The sequence below is a fragment of the Phyllobates terribilis genome, unplaced genomic scaffold (genome assembly GCF_046119375.1).
Source record: "Phyllobates terribilis strain yellow unplaced genomic scaffold, ASM4611937v1 Scaffold_5__5_contigs__length_657084704, whole genome shotgun sequence".
In the NCBI taxonomy this organism is placed as follows: domain Eukaryota; kingdom Metazoa; phylum Chordata; class Amphibia; order Anura; family Dendrobatidae; genus Phyllobates; species Phyllobates terribilis.
The window spans coordinates 483,465,309-483,491,118 of NW_027362765.1; the positions used below are offsets into that span (position 1 = coordinate 483,465,309).

The 25,810-nt window shown below is 46.1% G+C and overlaps 1 protein-coding gene across 5 annotated transcripts in view; it reads right to left on the bottom strand.

Moving 5' to 3' along the window:
• PRKG1 (protein kinase cGMP-dependent 1) overlaps window positions 1-25,810 on the bottom strand; it is a 1,639,061-nt gene that overhangs the window by 104,417 nt on the left and 1,508,834 nt on the right. For all 5 annotated transcript variants that reach the window (XM_073685491.1, XM_073685493.1, XM_073685488.1 and 2 more), the window contains exon 9: window positions 21,334-21,408. In XM_073685491.1, coding sequence (XP_073541592.1) covers window positions 21,334-21,408 — 75 coding nt within the window. The remainder of the gene's footprint in view (window positions 1-21,333; window positions 21,409-25,810) is intronic.

Below are 25,810 nucleotides of genomic sequence, written 5' to 3' on the forward strand. Positions count from 1 at the left end.
ATGCTACACAGAGTTCTAGCAGCAGACACATCTCTATAACATCTGTTAAGAGGAGACTTTGTGCAGCAGGCCTTCATGGTAAAATAGCTGCTAGGAAACCACTGCTAAGGACAGGCAACAAGCAGTTGAGACTTGTTTGGGCTAAAGAACACAAGGAATGGACATTAGACCAGTGGAAATCTGTGCTTTGGTCTCATAAGTCCAAATTTGAGATCTTTGGTTCCAACCACCGTGTCTTTGTGCGACGCAGAAAAGGTGAACGGATGGACTCTACATGCCTGGTTCCCACCGTGAAGCATGGAGGAGGAGGTGTGATGGTGTGGGGGTGCTTTGCTGGTGACACTGTTGGGGATTTATTCAAAATTGAAGGCATACTGAACCAGCATGGCTACCACAGCATCTTGCAGCGGCATGCTATTCCATCCGGTTGGCGTTTAGTTGGACCATCATTTATTTTTCAACAGGATAATGACCCCAAACACACCTCCAGGCTGTGTAAAGGTGTAAGGGCTATTTGACCAAGAAAGAGAGTGATGAGGTGCTACGCCAGATGACCTGGCCTCCACAGTCACCAGACCTGAACCCAATCAAGATGGTTTGGGGTGAGCTGGACCGCAGAGTGAAGGCAAAAGGGCCAACAAGTGCTAAGCATCTCTGGGAACTCCTTCAAGATTGTTGGAAGACCATTTCCGGTGACTACGTCTTGAAGCTCATCATGAGAATGCCAAGAGTGTGAAAAGCAGTCATCAAAGCAAAAGGTGGCTACTTTGAAGAACCTAGAATATAAGACATATTTTCAGTTGTTTCACACTTTTTTGTTAAGTATATAATTCCACATGTGTTAATTCATAGTTTTGATGCCTTCAGTGTACAATTTTCATTGTCATGAAAATACAGAAAAATCTTTAAATAAGAAGGTGTGTCCAAACTTTTGGTCTGTACTGTACGTTGTCAGAAAGTACAGCCATTTCTCGCCTCCATTAAAAATTTCCTTTAGTGTGTCAGTGAAGCAATTCACAGCAGTTTGCTGTTCAAACTACTTACCTACAGGCCAGGTATTTAAAACTCTGTTTTCTCCATCACACGGATCACATATACATTGTCAGAAAATACTGCCATTTCTGGCCTCCATTAAAAATTTCCTTTAGTGTGTCAGTGAAGCAATTCACTGCAGTTTGCTGTTCAAACTACTTACCTACAGGCCAGGTATTTAAAACTCTGTTTTCTCCATCACACGGATCACATATAAGTTCGCTCCAAACTCAGTCATTTGTAGTGAGCGTGGAAGATACTGTCCTCCATTTAAAATGGGCAAGGCACGTGGCAAGGGACGGGGAACTGGACATGATGGTAATGGTGCATGCAGAGGCCAAGGACAAGGCCGTCGGCAAGCCAAAATTGTGCGACAACAAACACCCACATCTTCTCGCCTGACCTTCCTGTCCCAATTTCTAGGGGACCACAGCACACCACTATTGAACCCAGAGCAGTGTCAAAAGGTTGTTGGTTGGATAATGCTTCCAGTCACTTAGCCACCACCACCAGTCTTAGTAGCCGTGAGTCTGGACTGCATATTCCTCCACCTGTTCCTCCTTCCTCCCACCATGCCGAGTACCCAGAGACAACTGATCCCACACTTGGACACTCTGAAAAGCTGTCACTTTTCCATTTATTGATTCAGGCCTCTCGCCGGGTCCACTTGAAGCGGGGCAAGAGGAGATTGCGTGTAGCGATGCCAAAATATTTGAGCAGCCACGGTCACACGAAGGCGATGGTGGGAAAATGTCACAAGAGGTGGACGATCATGAGACACAATGGCCAGAAAGTCAGGAGGAGAACCAGGGTGCGGAAGTGGAAGACGAGGTGGTGGATGATATAGTAACTGACCCAACCTGGCAGGAGGACATGCAGAGCGAGGACAGCAGTACACAGGGGGAGGGAGACAGAGCACCCCAACAGGCAGGAAGAAGCAGTGTGGTGGCCGCAGACAGAAGGCAGGCAACCGTTCCCCGTAACACCAACACGAAGGAAGTTGCCAGTACAACCGTTAGGTCTTCCCGAGTCTGATTGTTTTTTAAAGACTTTGTCGATAACCCCAAAAAGGCCATTTGCACCACCTGCCAGGCCAGCATCAGCAGGGGTGGCAAAACGACCAGCCTGACCACCACCAGCATGATCAGGCACATGGCAGCAAAGCACCCAACTTTGTGGGCCGAACCCCAGGGTCCAGGAACAGTGTCTGCGGGTGGCACCATTGCTTCTTCCGCTGTTGTGCATGCAAGCTAATCCCCTGTCCATGGTGCATGCCAAGATGCCTCCTGCCCTGCACCTGTCATTGCGCACTCCAAGTAGCAGCATCAGGAAGCAAATATGCAGCCAACGCCCCACAGGCCACACTACTAAATTCTCACATTTCACGACTGCTTGCGCTCAAAATGTTGCCTTTTAGGCTTGTGGAGATGGAAGCATTCCGCAACCTGATGGCGGCGCCCGTCCCTCGGTATTTGGTCCCCAGCTGCCACTATTTCTCCCGGTGTGCTGTCCCCGCATTACACAAGAAAGTTTCCCAAAACATTAGCCGTGCTCTCAACAACGCAGTTACCGGTAAAGTCCACTTAACCACGGACACGTGGACAAGTGCTTGTGGGCAGGGATGGTACATCTCGCTGACGGCACACTGGGTTAACATAGTGGAAGCCGGGACCCAGTCGGACCATGGGACGGAACACGTCCTCCCGACGCCAAGGATTGCGGGCCCTAGGTCAATCAGGTCTACAGCTCCTGCAACTCATCCTCCTCAGCCTCCTCCTACTCTTCAGCCTCCATCTCCAAAATGACCACATCAGTCACAAGCTGGAAGCACTGCAACACTGCCTCGGCAAAGCGGCAACATGCTGTGCTGAAGCAAATATGCTTAGGTGAAAAATAGCACAATGCTGAAGAGTTGAGGACAGCTCTGAAAGAGCAGGCAGATCTGTGGCTCACACCGCTGAACCTACAGCCAAGCATGGTCGTGTGTGACAATGGCCGGAACCTGGTGGCGGCTCTGAGGCGAGGCGAGCTCACACACGTACCATGCCTGGCCCATGTGCTTAACCTCGTGGTTCAGCGGTTTCTCAAATCCTACCCGGAGCTGCCGGATCAGCTTGTTAAAGTACTGCGCCTGTGTGCCCATTTTAGAAAGTTAGCTACAGCTTCCGCAGCCCTTGCAGTGTTTCAGCAGCATTTGCAGCTTCCGGCTCACAGACTGGTGTGTGATGTCCCCACGCGTTGGAACTCTACACTGCAGATGTTGGGAAGGATTTGTGAGCAAAAGAGGGCAGTTGTTGAGTACCAGCATCAACAAAGCCGTCGGTATTCAGTTCAGACTCCACACATAAGACCTCAGGAGTGGACATGGATGTCAGACATATGTACCATCCTCCAAAACTTTGAGGACTCCACCAAGATGGTGAGAGGCGATGACGCCATAATTAGCGTCACCATCCCGCTTCTCTGTCTTTTGAAATGCTCTCTGCTCACAATCAAAGAGGATGCATTGCAGGCGGAGCACGATGAGATGGAGCAAGGAACCATACACGGTGATTACACACAGCCAAGCCTCATCTCATCCCAACGTGGATTGGATGACAATGAGGAAGAGGAGGAGGAGCAGGAAGGACAGGAGCTAGTTTCATGCACTATAGACGGTACTACCTGCACAGCTGTCATACCGTCTGTTCAGGGTGGATGGCCAGAGGACAGAGAGGAGGAGGAGAGAATGGTCAGTCATCCTCTTGGTGAGGACACGGAAGTCTTGCCTGTTAGTAATCTGGTACGCATGGCTGAGTTTATGTTACGCTGCCTCTCCCATGACCCTTGCGTTCTCAAAATTTTGGGTGACAGTCATTACTGGTTGGTGACACTTCTAGACCCACGCTACAAGGAGAACTTTATATCTCTTATTCCTGAGGCGGACAGGTGTACAAAAATGGGGCAGTACCAGAAGGCCCTTGTTGCAGAACTATTAAAAAAATTCCCATCTGAAAACGTTGGCGGCCGAGGGCACACTTCTTTGGACAACCAAGAGTACAGGCGAGAGAGACACAACTTCAATCCAGCAGAGGCAGGGGAACACTGCCAAAGTTCTGGGAGAGTTTTCTCAGACCCTCCCATCACATAGGCCCTGAGGCGCAGGGTACTCTCACAAGGAGTGCAAAGTTTGGGAAGATGCTGAGTACCTTGCCGACCGTACCAACATCCTCCGTGATTCCTCTGTGCCTTATAATTATTGTGTATCCAAGCTGAATACGTGAAATGAACTGGCTCTCTATGCATTGGAGGTCCTGGCCTGCCCTGCCGCCAGCGATTTATCAGAGCGTGTTTTTAGTAGTGTTGAGCCACCCCCGTAGTGTTCGAGTTCGGTTCGGTTCGTCGAACACCCGTGTGTTCGCCGAACTGTTCGTCGAACTGTTCGTCGAACACCTTCGAACACCGTTAAAACCAATGGCAGGCAAACAAAAACACATAGAAACACATAGAAACCACCTTCAAAGGTGTCCAAAAGCTGACAAACTGCTCAGAAGACACAACTAACACATGGAAAAGTGACAAGTACATATAGTCATGCGAAAAGAAAAGAGGTGGAGGAGTAAAAGGAGGGGGAGATACAGATATAGGCATGTCATGCCCTTCTAAAATCCAAAAAGTGAGAAGCCGACACGGCCAGTCCGTTCCTGCCTGTGCCACCTCTGTGTCGCCAGGTTTGTGCCAGAGCCGCGGTGGACCCTGACGGACAGCCCCCTATCCCAATACTGGTGCCTGTCCACCGGTGGGTCGAGGCCCCCCACGGTGGGGGGGGGGGGTAACATCTGCAGAAGAAAGACCATCTTCCAGCCAAACTAAGATGTCGACTTCTTTTCGTGGACAATGTGATACGATCCCATTCTTACGGACACGCCCATCGCTACAAATTCTAGATGAGGCACAAAAACAGCAGGTGCTTCAACGGATATCAAGTGTTCCTTCAAGTGGGCTCTCCATCACCTCAATTTCAACATCACAAATACTCCAGTCCTCAGAGGTGTCACCCCATTCGCACTTGCTTCCTCACAGCTCCCAAGTCTCCAGCTGCCCGTCTGAGTATGGGGTAACACAGATGGCTGAGTCTGCCCAGCTGTTTACTCATACTATAGCCTGGGAAACGGAGGTCTGCTCCAGAGCTTCTGTTAATCCAGATGAGGAAATGATCTGATCCGATGCCCAGAATCTTTATAAGTTGGATTCAGGACCAGATGAAGAAGGTTCTGAGCATAATGTAGACCCTTGTTCCCAAACTGTAACTCCTGTTGGTGGAGACAATGATGAAGACGATGATGAGACTCAAATACCTGATTGGAGCGACAACTTGACTTTTCGGTCAGGGCAGGAAGAGGTTGGCTCTGAGGACGACGGGTGTGATAACACACAGGGTGATGATGACGAGGTTGGAGATCCCACTTACTGTCAACCCACAGTCAGCCAGTCGATGAGGTCAGCAGAGGAGGTGGAGGAGGATGTGACTAGCCCTGGGGATGGGGATGACTCGGTACCCGGGCATTTGCCTGGCCTTGGGGATGTCGCGGTGGTCGGCTCCCTGGCCCGTACCCTGGGGTCTCTCTTTAAAAGGGTGGATAATTGTTAATTTTATAAGAGTTCATGACGCCACCTGTGGTATCTGGTGACAAGCACCAGCGCTGCAGCAGTCCACTGAGGCCGGTGATAAGGCAGCTCGATGGTATAGCTCCCCACAGGTGGAGCTAGGTCTCATGGCAGCGTATGCAGGGGGAATGCAGGACAGGCGAGACCCAGCTGGGTCAGAGCAAGAACGGGAACGGACACGGTAGTCACTTCAGTACCTTTTACTGGTGGAAATTCAGGCACATCCCGGAGCACTGTAGGGTGAAGGGTGCATATCAGGATCCTCCCCAATGAGCGGGTGTAGGGCCTCCTGTTTCTTGCCTCTGCGTAGTAAGTTTCTGAACTGCCTGGAGCTAGGCCTAACTTTGTCTCTGTCCTGCGCTGGCTGACCTTGTGGTAGGGCCTTCTCTTGGAGTTCACGCTCCCAGTATGCGGGCCCTAAGCGTCTCCTGGCTCTGTTACATATCAGCACCTTAGCGATCCTGGGACTTGTAGTTCTCCAGGGATTCCGGTTATGCCTTACTGGGTCATAGAGATACCGGTAAGCTCGGATCCTGTGTCCGGTAAATGCTTCGGGGTGAGCTGGTTAAGCTCCTCTGCCCCTTATGTACTAACTCGCCACTCGCCTTCGGCCTACTCGGGCCCTCACTAGGCTATACACACTAACGGCAGCTTGCCGCGCTTCACTGATCTTACGGCACCGGCACACCTTAAGCTCTATCTGGGCTCCCTGAATCTAGCAAGCAGGAGCCTCGTGCTCTACTGCTGAACTATTAACTGCGTTCTCTAGACTAGACTGAGCTCCACTGCAGACTGACCTCTCTTAGGCTTCTCTACTGCAGGAACTATTCAGAGGAACTGAACTGCCTAGCTCCACCTTCCCTATTTATATCCCTAACGGGCTCCCTCTGCTGGTCTGAGGTGGAAGGTGGAGATGTGTGAATGTTTATGGGGGCCTCTTGTGGAGGATTCCATCAATGCACTCTTGTAGGATCTGTGATACCAAGCGCAGCAGGGCATCACAGATGCTATTGACGACGAGGTTAGGTTGCGCCTTCCTGAACAGAGACGGAGTACTGGAAGCACGTCAACAACTGCATCCTCAACCACAACTCTGCCACTGACCACAAGTCGTAGTGTCTCTTCAGGTCACATGGGCTCTAAGCCTTGCATAGCCTGGGCATTTATTCAGATCGATAAGGATGACCCAACTCGTGTTATCTGTAACATTTGTCAGCAAAAGCTAAGTAGAGGCCAAAAAATACATAGTTTGAGTACTTCATGCATGTACCGTCACATGGATATGAAGCATAAGTTGCAGTGGGAAGCTCACTGTGCTACAATGCGGCCTAGCCGGCTGGGCCAACCACCGTCTGCCCCATCTTGTGCATCCGCAGCCTCTTCATCCTCTGTGACTGGGGGGACAGCAGTCACACATGTTTTTGGATGCAGACCTGCCACCTCTTTACCCGCAACAGCCAGTGTGATTGGCAGGTCGTCAGTTCATTGGGAAGTGGAAACACCTGCTAGTGTTGAGCGCTCTCCGACATCGAGAGCACCACTTTTGGATCAAGGCAACCTAACATGTCCGCCTGCATCTTCCTCACAGACCGGCAGTTGCCGGGGACACCCTACTCAACACCGTCTAAGCACAACAGCCAGCCCTCGGTCCCTCAGATGTGGAAAAGTAAAAGACCATTTCCTCCTAGCCATGAGAAAGCTAAGAGGTTGAATTTCACCATCTGCAAGCTGTTGGCTATAGAAATGCTGCCTTTCCACCTGGAGGACACAGAGGATTTTCAAGACCTTATGTCCGTCACAGTGCCCCAGTACCAGATGCCCAGTCGGCACTACTTCTCAAAGAAAGGTGTGCCTGCGCTCCACTAGCATGTCGCACACAACATCACCGCTTCTTTGAGAAACTCTGTGTGTGACAGGGTGCACTTCACCACAGACACTTGGACGAGAAGGCATGGACAGGGGCGTTACATGTCGCTGACTGGGCACTGGGTAACTATGGTGACAGCAGGACAAGGGGCTGCTGTCCAAGTCTTACCGTCCCCACGAGTTGTGTGTTAATCCTCTTTATCTCGAACTTCCTCCACTGCTTCTGCCTCCTCAACCTCCTCTCGGTCCTCCACCTGCACCCAAAGCCTGTCTGGTAATGCCACCTGCTTTCTAACTGCGCAGAAGGAATCCTGCACACCTCTTTACTATGCTGGCAGCAGGGCTCAACGCATCAGTGTTTACTTTGAAATGTCTGGGAAATGTGAGTCACACAGCTGAGGAGTTTTGGTCAGCTCTGGAGACCCAGTTTCATGAAAGGTTGTCTCCACTGGACCTGCAACCAGGGAAGGCCATGTGCGACAATGCTGCAAACCTGGGTGCGGCACTTCGCCGGGGCAATGTCACACACGTGCCTTGTATGGCTCACGTGTTGAACCTGGTTGTCCAGCAATTTTTAGCCCACTATCCCGGACTAGATGGCCTTCTGCAGAGTGCACGGTCGCTGTGTGCTCACTTCCGCCGTTCGCATCCCGCAGTTCAACGACTTACATCTCTACAGAAGTCGTTGGGCCTGCCAGTTCACCGGCTGAAATGCGATGTGCCGACACGGTGGAATTCAACTCTGCACATGTTGCAGCGACTGTGGCAGCACCGACAAGCCCTGGTGCAATACGTTCTGACGTATAGCCTGGGCCAACGAGATCCAGAGGTGGGGCAAATCACGCTGGAGGAGTGGTCTCAGATCAGGGACCTATGCACCCTTCTGCACAGTCTTGAAATGGCGACGAAGATGTTTAGTGCTGACGATGCCATTATCAGCATGACTATTACGGTGATTTACATGCTGGAGCACATGTTAAACAGAATTCGGAGTCAGGTGGTGGGACAAGAGGAGGTGGAGGAAGTAGAGGAGGAGTCGTATGCGGAAAGGATAACATCTCCAAGGTCCAGACGGTTGGCAGCACCAAGGCGGCAGGCATGGAAGGGTGGGGGAGAAGGATTAACCAGGGCGCATGGTAGCAGCCAAACTGTTGAGGAAGGTGCAGGAGCCGAGGAAGAAGTGGAGGACGAACTGGCAATGGGCATGGAAGACTCATCAGATGAGGGAGACCTTGATCACATTTCTGTTGTGCGAGGTTGGAGGGAGAGGGCAGAGGAAGGAAGCATGATTCTTACCTCGCTACCAACACAACAAGGACTTGGTCCTTCTGGATGCGCAAGACACATGAGTGCCTTCTTGCTGCACTACCTGCAACATGACCCCCGGATTGTCAGAATTCGAAGTAATCCCGACTACTGGGTTGCCACACTCTTAGATCCCCGGTACAAAAGTATATTTGACGAAATAATTCCTGCCATAAAAAGGTATTGACGAATGCAGGAGTATCTGTTGCAGAATCTTACATGTGCTTTTCCACAAAACACCAGTGGTGCACGTAGTGAATCTCACAGTTCTAACTTGCCAACGGTGGGACTGTCGAGTCTTCATCACTCAAACAGTAACAGTAACACAGTATCTGCTGGTAACAGCAATTTTGTGGAATCGTTTCACCACTTTTTTAGACCATCCTTTGCAAGGCCACAGGAGACAAGAAGTCTGACACATAGTCAATGCCTAGAGAGGATGGTACAGGAGAATCTCCAAGTGAACATCGAAGCCATGACTGTGTCACTGGACCCTTGCTCATTTTGGTATTCCAATCTTGAAAAATTGCCGGAGCTCGCCACTCACGCCTTGGAGATCTTGTCATGCCATGCAGCCAGCGTTCTCTCTGAACGTGTGTTCAGCGCTGCTGGTGGTGTGCTGACAGATAAGCGCACGCGGCTGTCCACTGGGAATGTAGACAGACACGTTCATAAAGATGATCAAATCATGGATTCGCAAGGACATTTCTACCCCTGTGTCATCCTTGGGAGACTAAAAGCTTGGGGATTTGGTAAAATCACCTCACCAACCGTTTTAAGCAACAGTGGGGCAATTGATGCCACTTAACCCTAGAACGCATGACCATAAAAATCTACACTTTCACATACCTGTGGCCCTTTAGGCCCGTGTGCAAATAACATGGAATAACTCAAACTCAAATGACAAACAACTATATACATGAAGAATACCTAGAGTTTCAAAATTCTAACTAAAGCAATCTTGCAGAAAATAGAAAACAATTAACTGGGCGGGCCTGCAAGGCCACAGGTATGCGTTCTAGGGTTAAGTGGTGTCTGTGCCACAATTTTGGGAGTCCCCTTGCTGTGTCTTACGTGACGTTGGCATCGTCAATTCCAGGTGGGTTGGGTCACACCCCCCCCTTTTAACTGTAAGAAACTACCTACACTATGGCTTGGGGTAACACAGATGGTTGAGTCTGAAGAGCTGTTTACTCAGAGGTCTGCTCCAAATCTTCAGTGTCTGCTAGTCAGCGTAGAATTTTTAACTGCATCTAGCCTAGGCAATACTTTGGGGGTAGTAGCCCAGCTGCGAAGCAAGCTGCACCGCCTGTGTATCTAATAAGAATTTTTAAATTAATCTAGCCTAGGCAGACTGTGGGGACCCCCAACCAAACCCAGATGCTCAGCCCCCCTACCGCCCCCCTTTCATGGACAACCCAATAATGTAACTCTTACAACTGGATGGGTGAGGATCGGTCACAGCTTTATTAACTCTTTATACTCATTCCATTAGAAAGGCATTTTATTTCTAAAATAATTCAGCTTGTTGCAGCATGCCCTGGGTTCCCACTCCGGCAAGTTGTCAACAAGTGTAACTCTCCAACATGTCCTTTCTATTTCCAGGCCACGGAGGATCCAGCGTACTCGTATGCAGGACTCTGACCCCCACCCATCACTCTTAACGCTTGTTCCACTCCGTCCTGGAGTCCTGACAGGAATATGTCCAGTCCAATATCTATTAAGTGAACACCGTCGGGCCGTATGAGGCCTGCTTTATCTCCTTCCAGTTGTCGGTGTCGTATCACTACACCGCCTCTGTCTCTTCTAAATTTTGCCATGCGAATATTTATTACCCGCCTTGTCCATTCGATGGCCGTGATGTCTCGCGCACCTTGCCATACCGCTATCGGCACAATCTCTGACCATACTATAGCTAATTTTGTGAAAAATTCTCTGAAGCGCTCAGTGTCTAGTTTCATTATTGCCATTAGTTATGCGCTCTTGTGATGACCTAGGTTGTTTCCCCCGGCCTGTATAACTAAGATGACCGGACCTCTTGCCTCTCTCCCTACCTTGATTACCTCCATTAGTGCCTGTGGCCAGAGCAGGCCTCTAATACCTCTCCAGTTGAAATATGTGTTATGAAACTCTAATTTCCTCCCGCCTGGGCGGACTTTCGCCCTTTTTTGTGCCCAATATATATACGAGTGGCCTATCACTCACACTGTTGGCTTAGCGTCACCTGTAAAAGAAACAAACCACGTTAGGATAACAAGTCCGGTCTTATGTATCTCGCCAAACACGTGGATCGCCATCTCCCTATCCTCTGAACTTCCGTTTCTGACAGTCCTGCTCTTGCTGCTTCCGTGGCCGCACCTATGCGGAATGAGTGTGTCCCGTAATCTTTGGGGTGGTTCCCTGCCGATGTTATGCATTTATTAAATATAGCTTGGAACAGGTATCTTGATAATGGCGTTCCATCAATGTGTGATACGAAGAAATTACTTTGTGATCTGATGGTTAGATATGTTTTTACTATTGTTACCCGACTCAGTGTACCGTTTGTGGGTTGTAGAAGTACCCAAGTACCCCTGCCCGCTGGAACCGTTTTCGATTGGTGTATGCGTACACGTATTGCATAATTGGCTATGACTACTTCCTGGTGTAATAAGCGTCCACTGGTGGTAATTTTGGATTGAGGGACTAATTCGCTTATACATAGCGCCCCGAAGAAGGCGATCACAAATGCAGTAGACATTAGTTTTGCTTCAAATTGTGAGTGTCATGTTAATGGTGTTAGGGATAAGATGTGAGAAATCAGTTTTAGTGACACGGGACGGGACGTCTACATTCCTGACTTGGCTGACCCCTTTTCCACCCTTTTATGGATTGTCTGATGATGAATCTTTGTCACATCTCCCCAATTCAGTAGTTGGAAGTGAAATGCTACTCCGGTCAGACACCGCTGCGCTGACGCCCCTGATATGCCCCTCATCATTAGCTGGTGGAGAAATTCTATGGTGACTTGTGATCTGGCTTGTTCACATTGGTCAACCCGTCTGCCTGCTACTAGTCGTGTCCACTCTTCCCATGCCTTACCGTATGCTTGCCACGTTGACGGGGCAACTGACGCTCTGATTAATGGCATCAACTATTCGCCACTAGATCCCATAGGGAGGGTGGGCAACTGTTGCCCGATGGGTGGGCGTTGTGGAAGAGCTCTGTGAAAATCTGCCAATTGAATTGTTATAAAGCGTTAGCAGCAGCTTTATACCCCTCAGCATAGTGGCTAGCGCGGACCCATACATTGTGTTTTAGGCACAGGAATACTAGCCTGCGTAGTAGGCCTAGCACTGGGAGAGACGATGATGCCATCTTATTAATGCAGTGCGCTAGGCTGGTGTTTTGTGTTATGAAGCGTATATTTTTGTTAGCCAGGCTCGCGCCCCATATTTCTATTGCTACTACTATTGGGAAAAATTATTTTCAGGGCTAGATGCAGCTAAAAATTATTATTAATTTCAAAGCTGGTGGAGCTTGGTATAGATGGCCTAATACAATGAGTCCCACACACTGCTAGAAGCCCAAATATTTTTTCAGAGGTAGATGCAGATAAAAATTATTTTTAATTTGCAACCTGATGGAGGTCAGTATAGATGGACTAATAGAGAAAGTCCCACACACTGCTAGAAGGCCAAATATTTTTTCAGAGCTAGATGCAGATAAAAATTATATTCAATTTGCAACCTGATGGAGGTCAGTATAGATGGACTAATAGAGAAAGTCCCACACACTGCTAGAAGGCCAAATATTTTTTCAGAGCTAGATGCAGATAAAAATTATATTCAATTTGCAACCTGATGGAGGTCAGTATAGATGGACTAATAGAACAAGTCCCACACACAGCTAGAAGCCCAAATATTTTTTCAGAGGTACTGTAGATGCAGATAAAAATTATTTTTAATTTGCAACCTGATGGAGGTCAGTATAGATGGACTAATAGAGAAAGTCCCACACACTGCTAGAAGGCCCAATATTTTTTCAGAGGTAGATGCAGAAAAAATATATTCAGTTTGCAACCTGATGGAGGTCAGTATAGATGGACTAATACAACAAGTCCCACACACAGCTAGAAGCCCAATATTTTTTCAGAGGTAGATGCAGAAAAAAATATATTCAGTTTGCAACCTGATGGAGGTCAGTATAGATGGACTAATACAACAAGTCCCACACACAGCTAGAAGCCCAATATTTTTTCAGAGGTAGATGCAGAAAAAAATATATTCAGTTTGCAACCTGATGGAGGTCTGTATAGATGGATTAATAGAACAAGTCCCACACACAGCTAGAAGCCCAAATATTTTTTCAGAGGTAGATGCAGATAAAAATTATTTTTAATTTGCAACCTGATGGAGGTCAGTATAGATGGACTAATAGAGAAAGTCCCACACACTGCTAGAAGGCCAAATATTTTTTCAGAGCTAGATGCAGATAAAAATTATATTCAATTTGCAACCTGATGGAGGTCAGTATAGATGGACTAATAGAACAAGTCCCACACACAGCTAGAAGCCCAAATATTTTTTCAGAGGTAGATGCAGATAAAAATTATTTTTAATTTGCAATCTGATGGAGGTCAGTACAGATGGACTAATAGAACAAGTCCCACACACAGCTAGAAGCCCAAATATTTTTTCAGAGGTACTGTAGATGCAGATAAAAATTATTTTTAATTTGCAACCTGATGGAGGTCAGTATAGATGGACTAATACAACAAGTCCCACACACAGCTAGAAGCCCAATATTTTTTCAGAGCTAGATGCAGACAAAAAATTATTTTGAATTTGCAACCTGATGGAGGTCAGTATAGATGGACTAATGGAGAAAGTCCCACACACTGCTAGAAGGCCAAATATTTTTTCAGAGCTAGATGCAGAAAAAAATTATATTCAGTTTGCAACCTGATGGAGGTCAGTATAGATGGACTAATAGAGAAAGTCCCACACACTGCTAGAAGGCCACATATTTTTTCAGAGGTAGATGCAGAAAAAAATATATTCAGTTTGCAACCTGATGGAGGTCTGTATAGATGGATTAATAGAACAAGTCCCACACACAGCTAGAAGCCCAATATTTTTTCAGAGGTAGATGCAGAAAAAATATATTCAGTTTGCAACCTGATGGAGGTCAGTATAGATGAACTAATACAACAAGTCCCACACACAGCTAGAAGCCCAATATTTTTTCAGAGGTAGATGCAGAAAAAAATATATTCAGTTTGCAACCTGATGGAGGTCTGTATAGATGGATTAATAGAACAAGTCCCACACACAGCTAGAAGCCCAAATATTTTTTCAGAGGTAGATGCAGATAAAAATTATTTTTAATTTGCAACCTGATGGAGGTCAGTATAGATGGACTAATAGAGAAAGTCCCACACACTGCTAGAAGGCCAAATATTTTTTCAGAGCTAGATGCAGATAAAAATTATATTCAATTTGCAACCTGATGGAGGTCAGTATAGATGGACTAATAGAACAAGTCCCACACACAGCTAGAAGCCCAAATATTTTTTCAGAGGTACTGTAGATGCAGATAAAAATTATTTTTAATTTGCAACCTGATGGAGGTCAGTATAGATGGACTAATACAACAAGTCCCACACACAGCTAGAAGCCCAATATTTTTTCAGAGGTAGATGCAGAAAAAAATATATTCAGTTTGCAACCTGATGGAGGTCTGTATAGATGGATTAATAGAACAAGTCCCACACACAGCTAGAAGCCCAATATTTTTTCAGAGGTAGATGCAGAAAAAAATATATTCAGTTTGCAACCTGATGGAGGTCAGTATAGATGGACTAATAGAATGATGCTATGCCCAAAAGATTTTACTTCACTAGGTGCAGTAAAAAAATTGGTATTCTATACACAGGTGGTATATCTTGCAACACAGATAGGCTACTCCACTGACTAACACACTCTGCAATAGGCCAAAAAGGATTAGCTTTGCTAGATTCAGCCAAATGCTGTGAAAAAAACTTGCACAGCACTGGCACAGATCTGCCTGGCAAAAACTGATAGGAACTGATGTAACCTAGTCCTGAAAAGGACTCCAATTACAATTAGTCTTTACTCCCACAACCTATCTATTTAAGAGCACAGACCTGCCTGATAAAAGTCATAGGATATGCTGTAACCTAGTCCTTAAAAGGACTGCAATCACAACTATTCCCTACTCCCAAGCTATCTGTAGATTTGTGCGAAAATTGGCTTGAACTTAACAAGGTATAGCGCACACAGCAACAGCGGTGCCGTCTAACACGCAGCTGCAGCAGTGAGAAAATGGTGGCGACGGGGAAAATGGCTTGGTCTTATAGGGCAAGGACATGTGACATACACTGCCAATGACACATGCCCTTGCTTGTGTGAAAAAAAGCACTTCGCTCCGTGTGTGCGCTGCTGATAGGCTGACAGATTGCACCTCCCCACTGTAAGTGCGGGAAAGAGAAAAAAAAATGGAGATCTTCATTGTTCCTGCAGAGATCCATCCCCTGCCCCTCCCCCCACCCCGCTGTACACTCAAACTGCGTATTAACATTAATTTTCATCATTACTGAGAAAAAATCCAGTTATGATTTTGGTGCACGAACAGTTATCGAACATAACCTCGAACAGCCGAATTTTTCTCAAATTGTTCGTGTTCGCCGAACGGCTCGAACACCGCCCAAAACAGCTCGAATTTGAGATTGGCGAACAGTTCGAGTAGAACAACGCTCATCTCTAGTTTTTAGTGCCGCTGGTGGAATTATAACTGATAAGCGCATCCGCCTGTCAACTGAAAATGCTGACAGGCTGACTCTTATAAAAATGAACAAGGGCTGGATTGGGCCAGACTTCTCAACACCACCGAATGATAGCAGCGTAACATAAACTAAAATCCAGTGTCTTTTCTTGGGAGGTGTATTCCCATGCACCTTTTCACACCCACACATGGGTATACGTTTCCTGATTTTGGCTATTTGCTCTTGTCCTACTCCTTCTCCTCATCCTCCACCACCATATCACCAGGGTGACCGTGGTCCGTGATGCAACATCCACATAATATTTTTAAAGGGTGTTTATGATGCCCATAAAAAAAAATATATACAGTATGTTCATGTATACCCCCCCCCCCCCCCCGGGGTAAATGTTTGTCAGCCCATACACTTAGTGCATAAGCATTACAAGTATAGGAGGCCCTCTACTTTCTAATGGGAAAATTTTTTATGAGGCCCTCCTCCACGTCTCTTCCAAGGGTCATTGAAGTGGCTCCAAATTTTTGGCAGCCCTTGCATTCTCTGCATAGGCCAACACTATGGGAGACTCTCTCCTTTCTAATGGGAATTTGTCGTTACTGTGGCCCTGCTCTATGTGTCTTTAAATTCTTAGTGGGGTTTTTCCTAAAATTGGTCAGCCGTTGGACTCACTGCATACCCTATAACTGTATAGCAGACCCTCTCCTTTCTAATAGGAACAAGTCGTACCTTGTTACTGTGGCCCTGCTCCGTGTGTCTTTAAATTCTTAGTGGGGTTTTTCCTATAATTGGTCAGCCGTTGGACTCACTGCATACCCTATAACTGTATAGCAGAACCTCTCCTTTCTAATGGATGGGAACATGTCGTACCTTGTTACTGTGGCCCTGCTCTGTGTGTCTTTAAATTCTTAGTGGGGTTTTTCCTAAAATTGGTCAGGCGTTGGACTCACTGCATACCCTATAACTGTATAGCAGACTCTCTCCTTTCTAATGGGAACATGTCGTACCTTGTTACTGTTGCCCTGCTCCGTGTGTCTTTAAATTCTTAGTGGGGCTTTTCCTAAAATTGGTCAGCCGTTGGACTCACTGCATACCCTATAACTGTATAGCAGACCCTCTCCTTTCTAATGGGAACATGTCGTACCTTGTTACTGTGGCCCTGCTCTGTGTGTCTTTCAATTCTTAGTGGGGGTTTTTCCTAAAATTGGTCAGCCGTTGGACTCACTGCGTACCCTATAACAGTATAGCAGACCCTCTCCTTTCTAATGGGAACATGTCGTACTTTGTTACTGTGGCCCTGCTCTATGTGTCTTTAAATTCTTAGTGGGGTTTTTCCCAAATTTTGGCAGCCCTTGCAGTCGCAGCATGGGCATTACCACTATAGAAGACCCGCTCCTTTATAATGGGAACATTTTTTTTACTGAGACCCTCCTCTATGTCTCTTCAAAGGGGTATTGGGTTGCGTCCAAATTTTTGGCAGCCCTTGCAGTCACTGGATACGCAATAATAGTATAGGAGACCCACTTGTTAACAATGGGAACAACAAAACATAGCTGGCTGATGGCTCTCTAACAATAGCTAGGGCCAACTGCTGGCCTTTTAAGAATAGTAAGGGCCGTCTGATGTCCCTATAAAAATAGGCTTTATGACTTTCAGAGTCCCTCCATCATAAATAAATCAGGATGTGTCTGATGATGTGTCACACACCACATTGCCAGATAAGGAAGTAAAATGTTAAAATGACATTTCTTGGTGAATGCATTTGTCTTAAAAAATAACGTTAAAAAAAAAAACAATAGGATCTTTCTTTAGCATAAAAAACAGCGTCACCAATTTAACCTCAATGTAATCACATTGTTCAGCTCATGCACCTCCTCCTCCATCTCCGAAATGACCACATCAGTCACAAGCTGACAGCACTGCCTTGGCCAAGCGGCAACAGGCTGTGCTGAAGATAACATGCTTAATGCTTAATTGACAAACCGCCCAGCGCTGCAGAGTTGTTGAAAGCTATAACACAGCAGCCTGAATCTCACTCTGAACCTACAGCCAGGCATGGACATGTGTGACAATGGGAGGAATCTGGTGATGGAGAAATGACAGCTGGGGTAGATACGGTTTCCCTCTATGCCAGTCCTTTCACCGAGCTAAAGAATATGGCTGTGGTGAAATACAACTCCCACTGAGAAGCTGTTTCAGATTGAAAAACATTGTGCCCACCAAAGGATTTGATTCTGAGGGCTAACCTTTCTTACCCGCTCAAGAGCCCCATAGCAGCTGCAAAGTTAGCGCTATCATGAACTCTCCTGAGGCAGAAGCCAAGGCACACCAGAGGATTCTCTGGTGGGACTGTCCAACCCTGCCGAGAAGCAGTCCTGGCTAAGAAAAGTGTGTGGGAAGGTTCCCGGACACTATGGCTGCTTTTTTACTGAGGAGGAAACACACGCAAACACGGGGAGAACATAGAAAGTCCTTGCAGATGTTGTCCTTGCTGGGATTTGATTCCAGGATCCCAGCGCTGCAAGGCTTCAGTGCTAACCACTGATCCAATGTGCTGCCGTTCACCGTCTAATATCTAACAGGCTGGAGAAACTTGCACCCACTGCCACGCTATCTTAAGCTCCTTTGTGAGAAAATGTATTTGGGCAGCCACTCAGTCTATCAAATAAAATTCCTGAGAAGGAAATTGGGGATGGCTTCGCTACTGGTACTGGGGGCAGTGCTAATACCATGGCGTTGTACCATAGTTTGCTGAAAATATTCCAGGCTGGTAGGAGGCAAGCAAATTGCCACAGAAAAGTACCAGCAGTAATGTTCAGGCCACATTTCAAGTGCAAGCAGCTTTAGAGGACTTCCTGGGAGAAATGACATGCAGGGTAGATATGGTTTCCTCTATGCCAGTCCTTTCACCGAGCTAAATACAACTCCCAGCAAAAAAAGTTGTGGACTGGCTCTGTACCATCCTTGGCCACATTCACCTGTCCACGTGTTTGTGGTTAGGCGGTCCTTCCCAGTAAGTGCACTGGGGAGGGCACGGGTAATGTTGTGGGACCCGTGCTTGTGGAAGGCGGAGGCGATACCGGGAAATATAGTGCCGGCTGGGGACCGAGTATGGACTCCCGGCCGCCGCCTGCATGAGGTTGTGAAAAGCTTCCGCCTCCATGAGCTTAAAAGGCCATATTTCAAGTGCAAAGAGCTGCCCAGAAATCTGGCAGTTTAGTGTTGCGGCCTGTGGGTGGGTGGGTGGCTGGCTGCATACTTGCACTTGCATTCCAAGTAACAGAAAACTAAGCAGATGGTGGCCTCTATCATCATCATGGCCTCATCTCGGCACTATTAACTCTCCTGAAGGAAAAGCCAGGGCCCGCCGGAGGAGTCTCCGGTTCTCTGGTGGGCCCGTCCAACCCTGCCGAAAAGCAGCCCTGGCTAAGAAAAGTGTGGGGGAAGGTTCCCGGACACTCTATGGCTGCTTTTTTAATGTGCATTGGCCATGCTTATGCATGTAATCTCTCAAAACGCATTACAGATCAGCCCATTGTCCAGCTCTGCATTCAAGAAATGAAATGCGCAAAGAAAGATGTGTGTGTGTCAAAGCACCACCGATAAGTGCGAGTTGATGTTGGACGGGCTGCCATTGCTTCTGCAACAAGCTCAATTACAGGACTTCCTGGGAGAAATGACATGCAGGGTAGATACGGTTTCCCTCTATGCCAGTCCTTTCACCAAGCTAAATACAACTCTTAGCAAAAAAAGTTGTGGACTGGCTCTGTACCGTCCCTGGCCATATTCACCTGTCCACGTGTTTGTGGTTAGGCGGTCCTTCCCAGTAAGTGCACTGGGAAGGGCATGGGTAATGTTGTGGGACCCGTGCTTGTGGAAGCGGAGGTGATACCGGGAAATATAGTGGCGGCAAGGGAGCGAGTATGGACACTCGGTTGCCGCCGGCATCAGGTTGTGAAAAGCTTCCGCCTCCACGAGCCTAAAAGGCCACATTTCAAGTGCAAGCAGCTGTCAAAAATTTGGCAGTATATTATTGCAGCCTGTGGGTGGGTGGGTGGCTGGCTGCATACTTGCGCTTGCATTCCAAGGAATGGAGTAGAGACAACTGAATGCTGCAGTAGGACAAGGACGAAGACGGTCTGCTACGACAGGTGCATGGTGGGAGGCATCTTCGCAGGCGCCAAGGATCACTTATGATGGGCATACTTTTAGGCAGTGACCCGGGTGTCAGAGATGCTTCCAGAGGTTTTCCCCATGCTGTTCCCATGTCTTTTCAGCACTGTATGCTTGTGTCTGATGATGTGTCACACACCACATAGCCAGATAAGGTTGTAAAATGTTAAAATGACATTTCCCATTGAATGCACTTGTCACGGTTGAAAACAATGCAAAAGTGAAAAAACGCATCAAAAACGCTACGTGTGAACATACCCCAAGGTGTGGAGGAGTATTTTTGTTTTTGATTATTTATTTTGACTTATATACAAGTCATTACCCTGGAAAGGATGTTCCTTAACATATTTCCCAGGAAAATCCATTTTGGTTTTGTTTTTGTATGTTTTATTGTGAATCCGCAAAAGTGGTGTAATACTCTGAACACGTTGTTGACAGCAGTGACCTGGGAGTCAGAGATGCTTACAGGGGTCTTCCCCATGCTGTTCCCATGTCATTTGAGCAATGTTCCCATCGATTTGGCCAATTTTTAGGCCTTCTGCAGATCGCCGGGGGGAGCCACCTGCAAAAAATGCTCGAGTTTCCCATAAACTTACATTGGGCTCGTTGCACGAGTCGAGCATCCGTGTACTCCAATTTGCTCGACCCGAGCAACGAATACCCGAGCACTTTAGTGCTCGCTCATCACTAGATCTCAGATATCAAGGTATCATTGTACTCAGCTTCCTATGACCTACATGCCCATATAGACGGCTTAGGAACATTGATCCTACTGAGAGACTCCCTTTAAATGAAATGAAAGAAACAAGTTTTTCCTTTTCTATAAAGGAATGCTTACATTTTAAATGGATATAAGCAAATAAAAGTTATACTTTATATAATAAAATGTTCTACAATTTTTAAATTTACTTTCCCTATCAATTCCTCATTCCTCATTTCAAGTTCTCTGCATTCAGACAGTACTATTTGTCTATTCCCATTGTGGCTGTGGCGTGTTTTTATTCTTTTTATTTGTGCAAAATGCATAATTACAAAATTGTAGCAAAAACCTTGCGGGTCTAGTGTGAAAAAAAAACACAGCAGGCTCTACCAGGAAAAAAAAACAAAAAAGGCAACATTGAAGCAACCTGTGAAGGCAGCCTAATAACAAACCTTCTTGGTTTACTTGCAGAAGATGAAAATCTGTACTGAGTCATGCACCAGTGTATTCATCATATCATCAGGACATGCGATGGATACACATGAATGAATAGCTAAGAGCAGAGATCTTAAAAACTATGAAAGATTGATTGCAAAAAGTGGTTTAACTTTGCATTATAAATGAAGAAGGTTTATTTGCAGAAATGCAAAAGCCATGATGCCGCTTGCCAAGATCCATGTATGAGTTATGAACAGAAGCAAACCTAATGAATTACCAATTTTAGGAGATAGAGAAAGCTTCTGTCCCCAATTACATCCCTCCCTTCTTTGTGCTCCTATTTATAGCTGAAGCATTAGCCTCAATGTTACAGCCAACGTCACATATTACTTACTTTGCCTTAGCCTCGGCATCTTCATAAGCCTTGTTAGACACATCATCCAGACCTCCAATCAAATGCTTGAAAGAGCTGCAAAAATCACAAAGCATAGTTAGCAAACAGCCCCGATCATAACGACGAAGAAGCCAGTAACAGCCTCTAGACGAGACATTGGGCATGGCTTTGCCAACAGCTTCCGTGTCCTCATGCTTGCCTTTTATCTCAGCATGGATGGCAGACAATGTAATAACATTTCATCCAGTCTTGAATATTTTAGACAATCTCTCTCCAGTATATTAATGCTGGGGCTAGAGGTCTAGGAAACAAGTAATTTGTCCAAGCAAAACTAACTGCTGAAATGCTGAAAAATTCACTTAAATATTCATTTTTCTCATTAGGATCATAAACTGATGGAAATATTTGCAAGTGTATTTATACTACAGTCATTTTCAAATCACTCATCTGCTTCAGGATGGAAAGCATGAGGCACATGAGTGATACATTTTTTGTAAGTCAAGCTAGAAGTGGCTTATTAGCAGTAATCAATTAATTATGTTTTAGTGGATAATTCCTTTTGACAAAACTTCATGGTCTGAAATAGATTATCTAAATCAATCGTGGATCTCGCTTTCTAGAGTTATACTTTTCATACTTTTAGATACTTTTAGATATACACTATGCTTTTTTGAAGATATGAAGCACTGTGTCTACAGTCCACTGAAACCTATTTAACAACCTCAAATTTTTCTATACCGACTATTGCAATTCACTTTACATAGCTGTAGAAGTCAGCCAGACGCTATTCCTCCCAGACCCCCATTATCTTGGCTGAGCATGTATGTGTTCTGAACAGGACCTGAATAATAAGTTGCTAAATGATCCATAAGAAATCAAATTAATTACTAATTTCCACCTCAAATTTGAAATTTTTAGAATTTTATTTGCAAAAATCTAGCAAGTTGACGACCAGCCAGCCACCAGTTTACTTGGTTCTTTAGAAGGTTGCGAAGTGGTTACAATAAAACATATTATACTTACTTGTCCTACACCCTCATGTGAGTCCTTACACTAAAGCTAGGGTTACACGAACATTTTCTCTCCATCTGAGGCAATCGTTCCAATTATGCTAATCAGATTCTGACCAGAGTTTGATCAGCATTTGATCATAATGGGATCCAAATATTTCGATGGTAGAGATAACAAAATAAAAGTTTTCCCACCTTGTCTATCATGTCAGTCCATGCAATGATTAAGAACTCATAGTTCGAAACGCGTCTGCCGATGTCCTCCTAAGTGTGTTTTTATTACTTCTATGACCAAATAAAGTACAACTGATTTTAGAAGATTCGTACAGCTGGATTTTCCTCTGCCTTCTGATTGATTACCCCAGTCGCACTACTGGTTCCATGCTGAGATCTTCTAAGTGGGTGAGCTGATAATTTTCGCTTTCTCTTTTGACACTTGGATGTCATCCTAATGTGGTCCGATTTTTTTCATGGACCCATAGTCTTGAATGGGCGAGTGCAACCCGATTCTCAGAGGTAAATCGTGCATTCTGCAATATCTTTCCTCAGACCGCTCGGTCCAAGGAAAAAAATTGGACATTTGAACGGCTCTATAGAATAACATGGGTACGAGTGCTATCTGTTAAAACCACGGATAACACTCGTCCAATTTATACAGATGTCTGCACGAGCCCTCACGATGCTGTCGCAGCTACTCGGTCCTCCTCTCTAGTCTTTCGTTATTCAAGTGCTGAAACCAGTAATTGGCCTAAACGAGATCAAATTTGAGCAAAGTCAATGACATGTGTCACCCACTTCCCTATGTGACTGTGTGAGGACAATCACTGGCCTTAGGGCTGGAAGAACTGAAGACTGGAGCTGAGAATCAGGGAGCCCCAGTAGAGACAGCATTCGGTAGGTCTGAGGACAGATGAGTTTGAATTTTATTATTTTATAACCCCTTCAGTCTCTGGAGAGACTTCAAAGCATAATAAAAAGCAATAGGGAAACTTATGAATTGTCAAAAGGGAATTTAGTGGTCAATTCAAATAAATCTGTCCAAAAAAAATCCTGTGTCCCTAGTAATGAATTTCAGTGAACTTTGGGCCAAGACTGGCTTATAAGACATCAGTCTCAATTAATTCTCGTCATATAATTTTTCTTTTGAATTCATTAAAAATTAATTGTTCTCTACTAGAAGCATCACTTCTATAACGCCATAATGCTGGGACATAAAGTAACAACAGCTCTGTTATTTTAAGTCTGGTGTTTCTAGTAGTTTCTGCTTAGTTATCAATATTTTGTAGATTTTAGTCAAATCCAATGACAATAATTTTATGTGCACTTTCCAATTACCGTATTTTTCGGACTAAAAGAAGCATTTTTTTCCTCCAAAATTGTGGAGGAAAGTGGGGGGTGTGTCTTATAGTCCGAATGCTATATTATTGTATAGCCGCATGGTGGTGGGTGTGGGGGAGCAGAAGCAGGGGATCAGCGGGGCACAGGAGGCAGCAGCCGCCTGCTGCAGCCTACACTGTGCCCCACTGCTAAAGAAAATGAATATTCCCTGCTCCCCACACCCATGGGCGTGGAGAGCAATGAATATTAATTTTCCTTAATAGCCGGCACACTGTAGCCGCGCCGCGGCTCCTGCTGCCGCTCTGCGGTTTGTGTGCCCGCTATTAAAGCTCATGAATATTCCCTACAACCAACTTCCATGGGTTGTAGTGAATATTCATGGTCTTTAATAGCAGGCCCACTGACCGCAGAGCGGCAGCAGGAGCCGCACTGCGGTACAGTGTGCCGGCTAATGAAGAGACTGAATGGTCACTGCTCCCCACGCACCGTCCCAGCATGGGGAGCAGTGACTATTCCAGCACAGCGTCTCACACTGTGAGGGCGCATGGCAGGGACGCCATGCTCGCCCTGCCATGCGCAGCTCACACAGTGAGAGTGTCGGCAGCAGAGTGGGACAGCGCTGGAGGAGAGAGGAGGTGAGTATGATTGTTTATTTTATTGTTTTTGTAGGCAGCGTGATGGGGGCTCAAGGGGTGCCATACATACAAGGATGGGTGATCAAGGGGTGCCATGCATACCAGGATGGGGGCGCAATCAATGGGTGCCATACATACCAGGATGGGTGATCAAGGGGTGCCATACATACCAGGATGGGGATCAGGTGGGTGCCATAGATACCAGGATGGGGGATCAAGGGGTGGAAAGCTATCGGGGATAACCACCAAAATAGTCAAATTATATAAGCAAAGTAGTTCAAATATAACATTTAATAGATATATATTAAAATTTATTCGACAAGACCAAAAAGCCGTTTATTGAACTCTGGGTCTTCTGAATTACCATCACCAGCTAATAGCCGTGCATGCATGCATACCAAACCTCAAAATTGCCAAGTCCCAAGTATATAGGGTTCAAATAATCAGCCTCAGTTCGTCCAGAACACAGAGGATTATATAATTAGGTGTTAACCCTTGTTGACCCTGGTTGACATTTGTAGTAACAATTCTAAAGAGATACCGTAAATATGCTCAAAGGGGTATATAATATGTCATGATTATATTCAACAACTAAGCTCGTATAATTCCTGCAGCTATTCTCACAGGAGTGTATATAATATGTTCAATAACCTTAGGTATGTAAAGAAATCCCACATGCCCTTTATACAAAAAGGTACTGTGGACTATGTCAGGGAAAATTATCAAAGCCTCACTGCGACATTCTTAGGGTTATTGCTGTAAAAAACATAATGAAACAGTCTCACCCAGTCCTATAGTGTATCATGGCTTGATTCGTCCTCGTGTAATGTCATCCTTCTATATTTCAACACCAAGGAATAATGGAGGTATCCTGCTCCCAACGCGTTTCCTCCCAAATAGATTCATCAGGGGAGACTAAAAAGGGCTGAGGGACCATACCATTAGTATCAGCCCTTATCCTCCTCTCTCTGGTTACATTCAGAAGACCCAGAGTTCCAACACTCACTACCTATACAGAGTCTCCTTTAAAATCAGCCCTGCTAACACCACGTCGCAACGTCACATCCGGTCACGTGGGCTGGTATATCCAGTATCTGGAACGCATCCACCTCCAGGTGGAACGCATACACCATCTCACAGACGTCACATCCGGTGACATCATCCCCATATCCGGTTTCTGGAACACATGTATGCATAAATGAAGCGCATATTGAGCAGATCACAGGCGCTTCACGGGTACAGAAGCGCCCATCCAAATCTGGAGCTTGCAAAACGGCGGTTGGGGAGGGACGACAGACCAGGCAATCCACCCCAAAAGTCAAAAGAAAGGGGGATATAATATACCTCCTCACCTCCACTCAATCATATCTGCCATATTAATTATCACACAGCAAATATTAGGAATCGGGAACAACTTATTCATAGCACATCAACTTTTTAAGAAAAAAGGAAACAACCGCCGTCCCACCCCTTAAGTGTTATGCAAGACCTCCC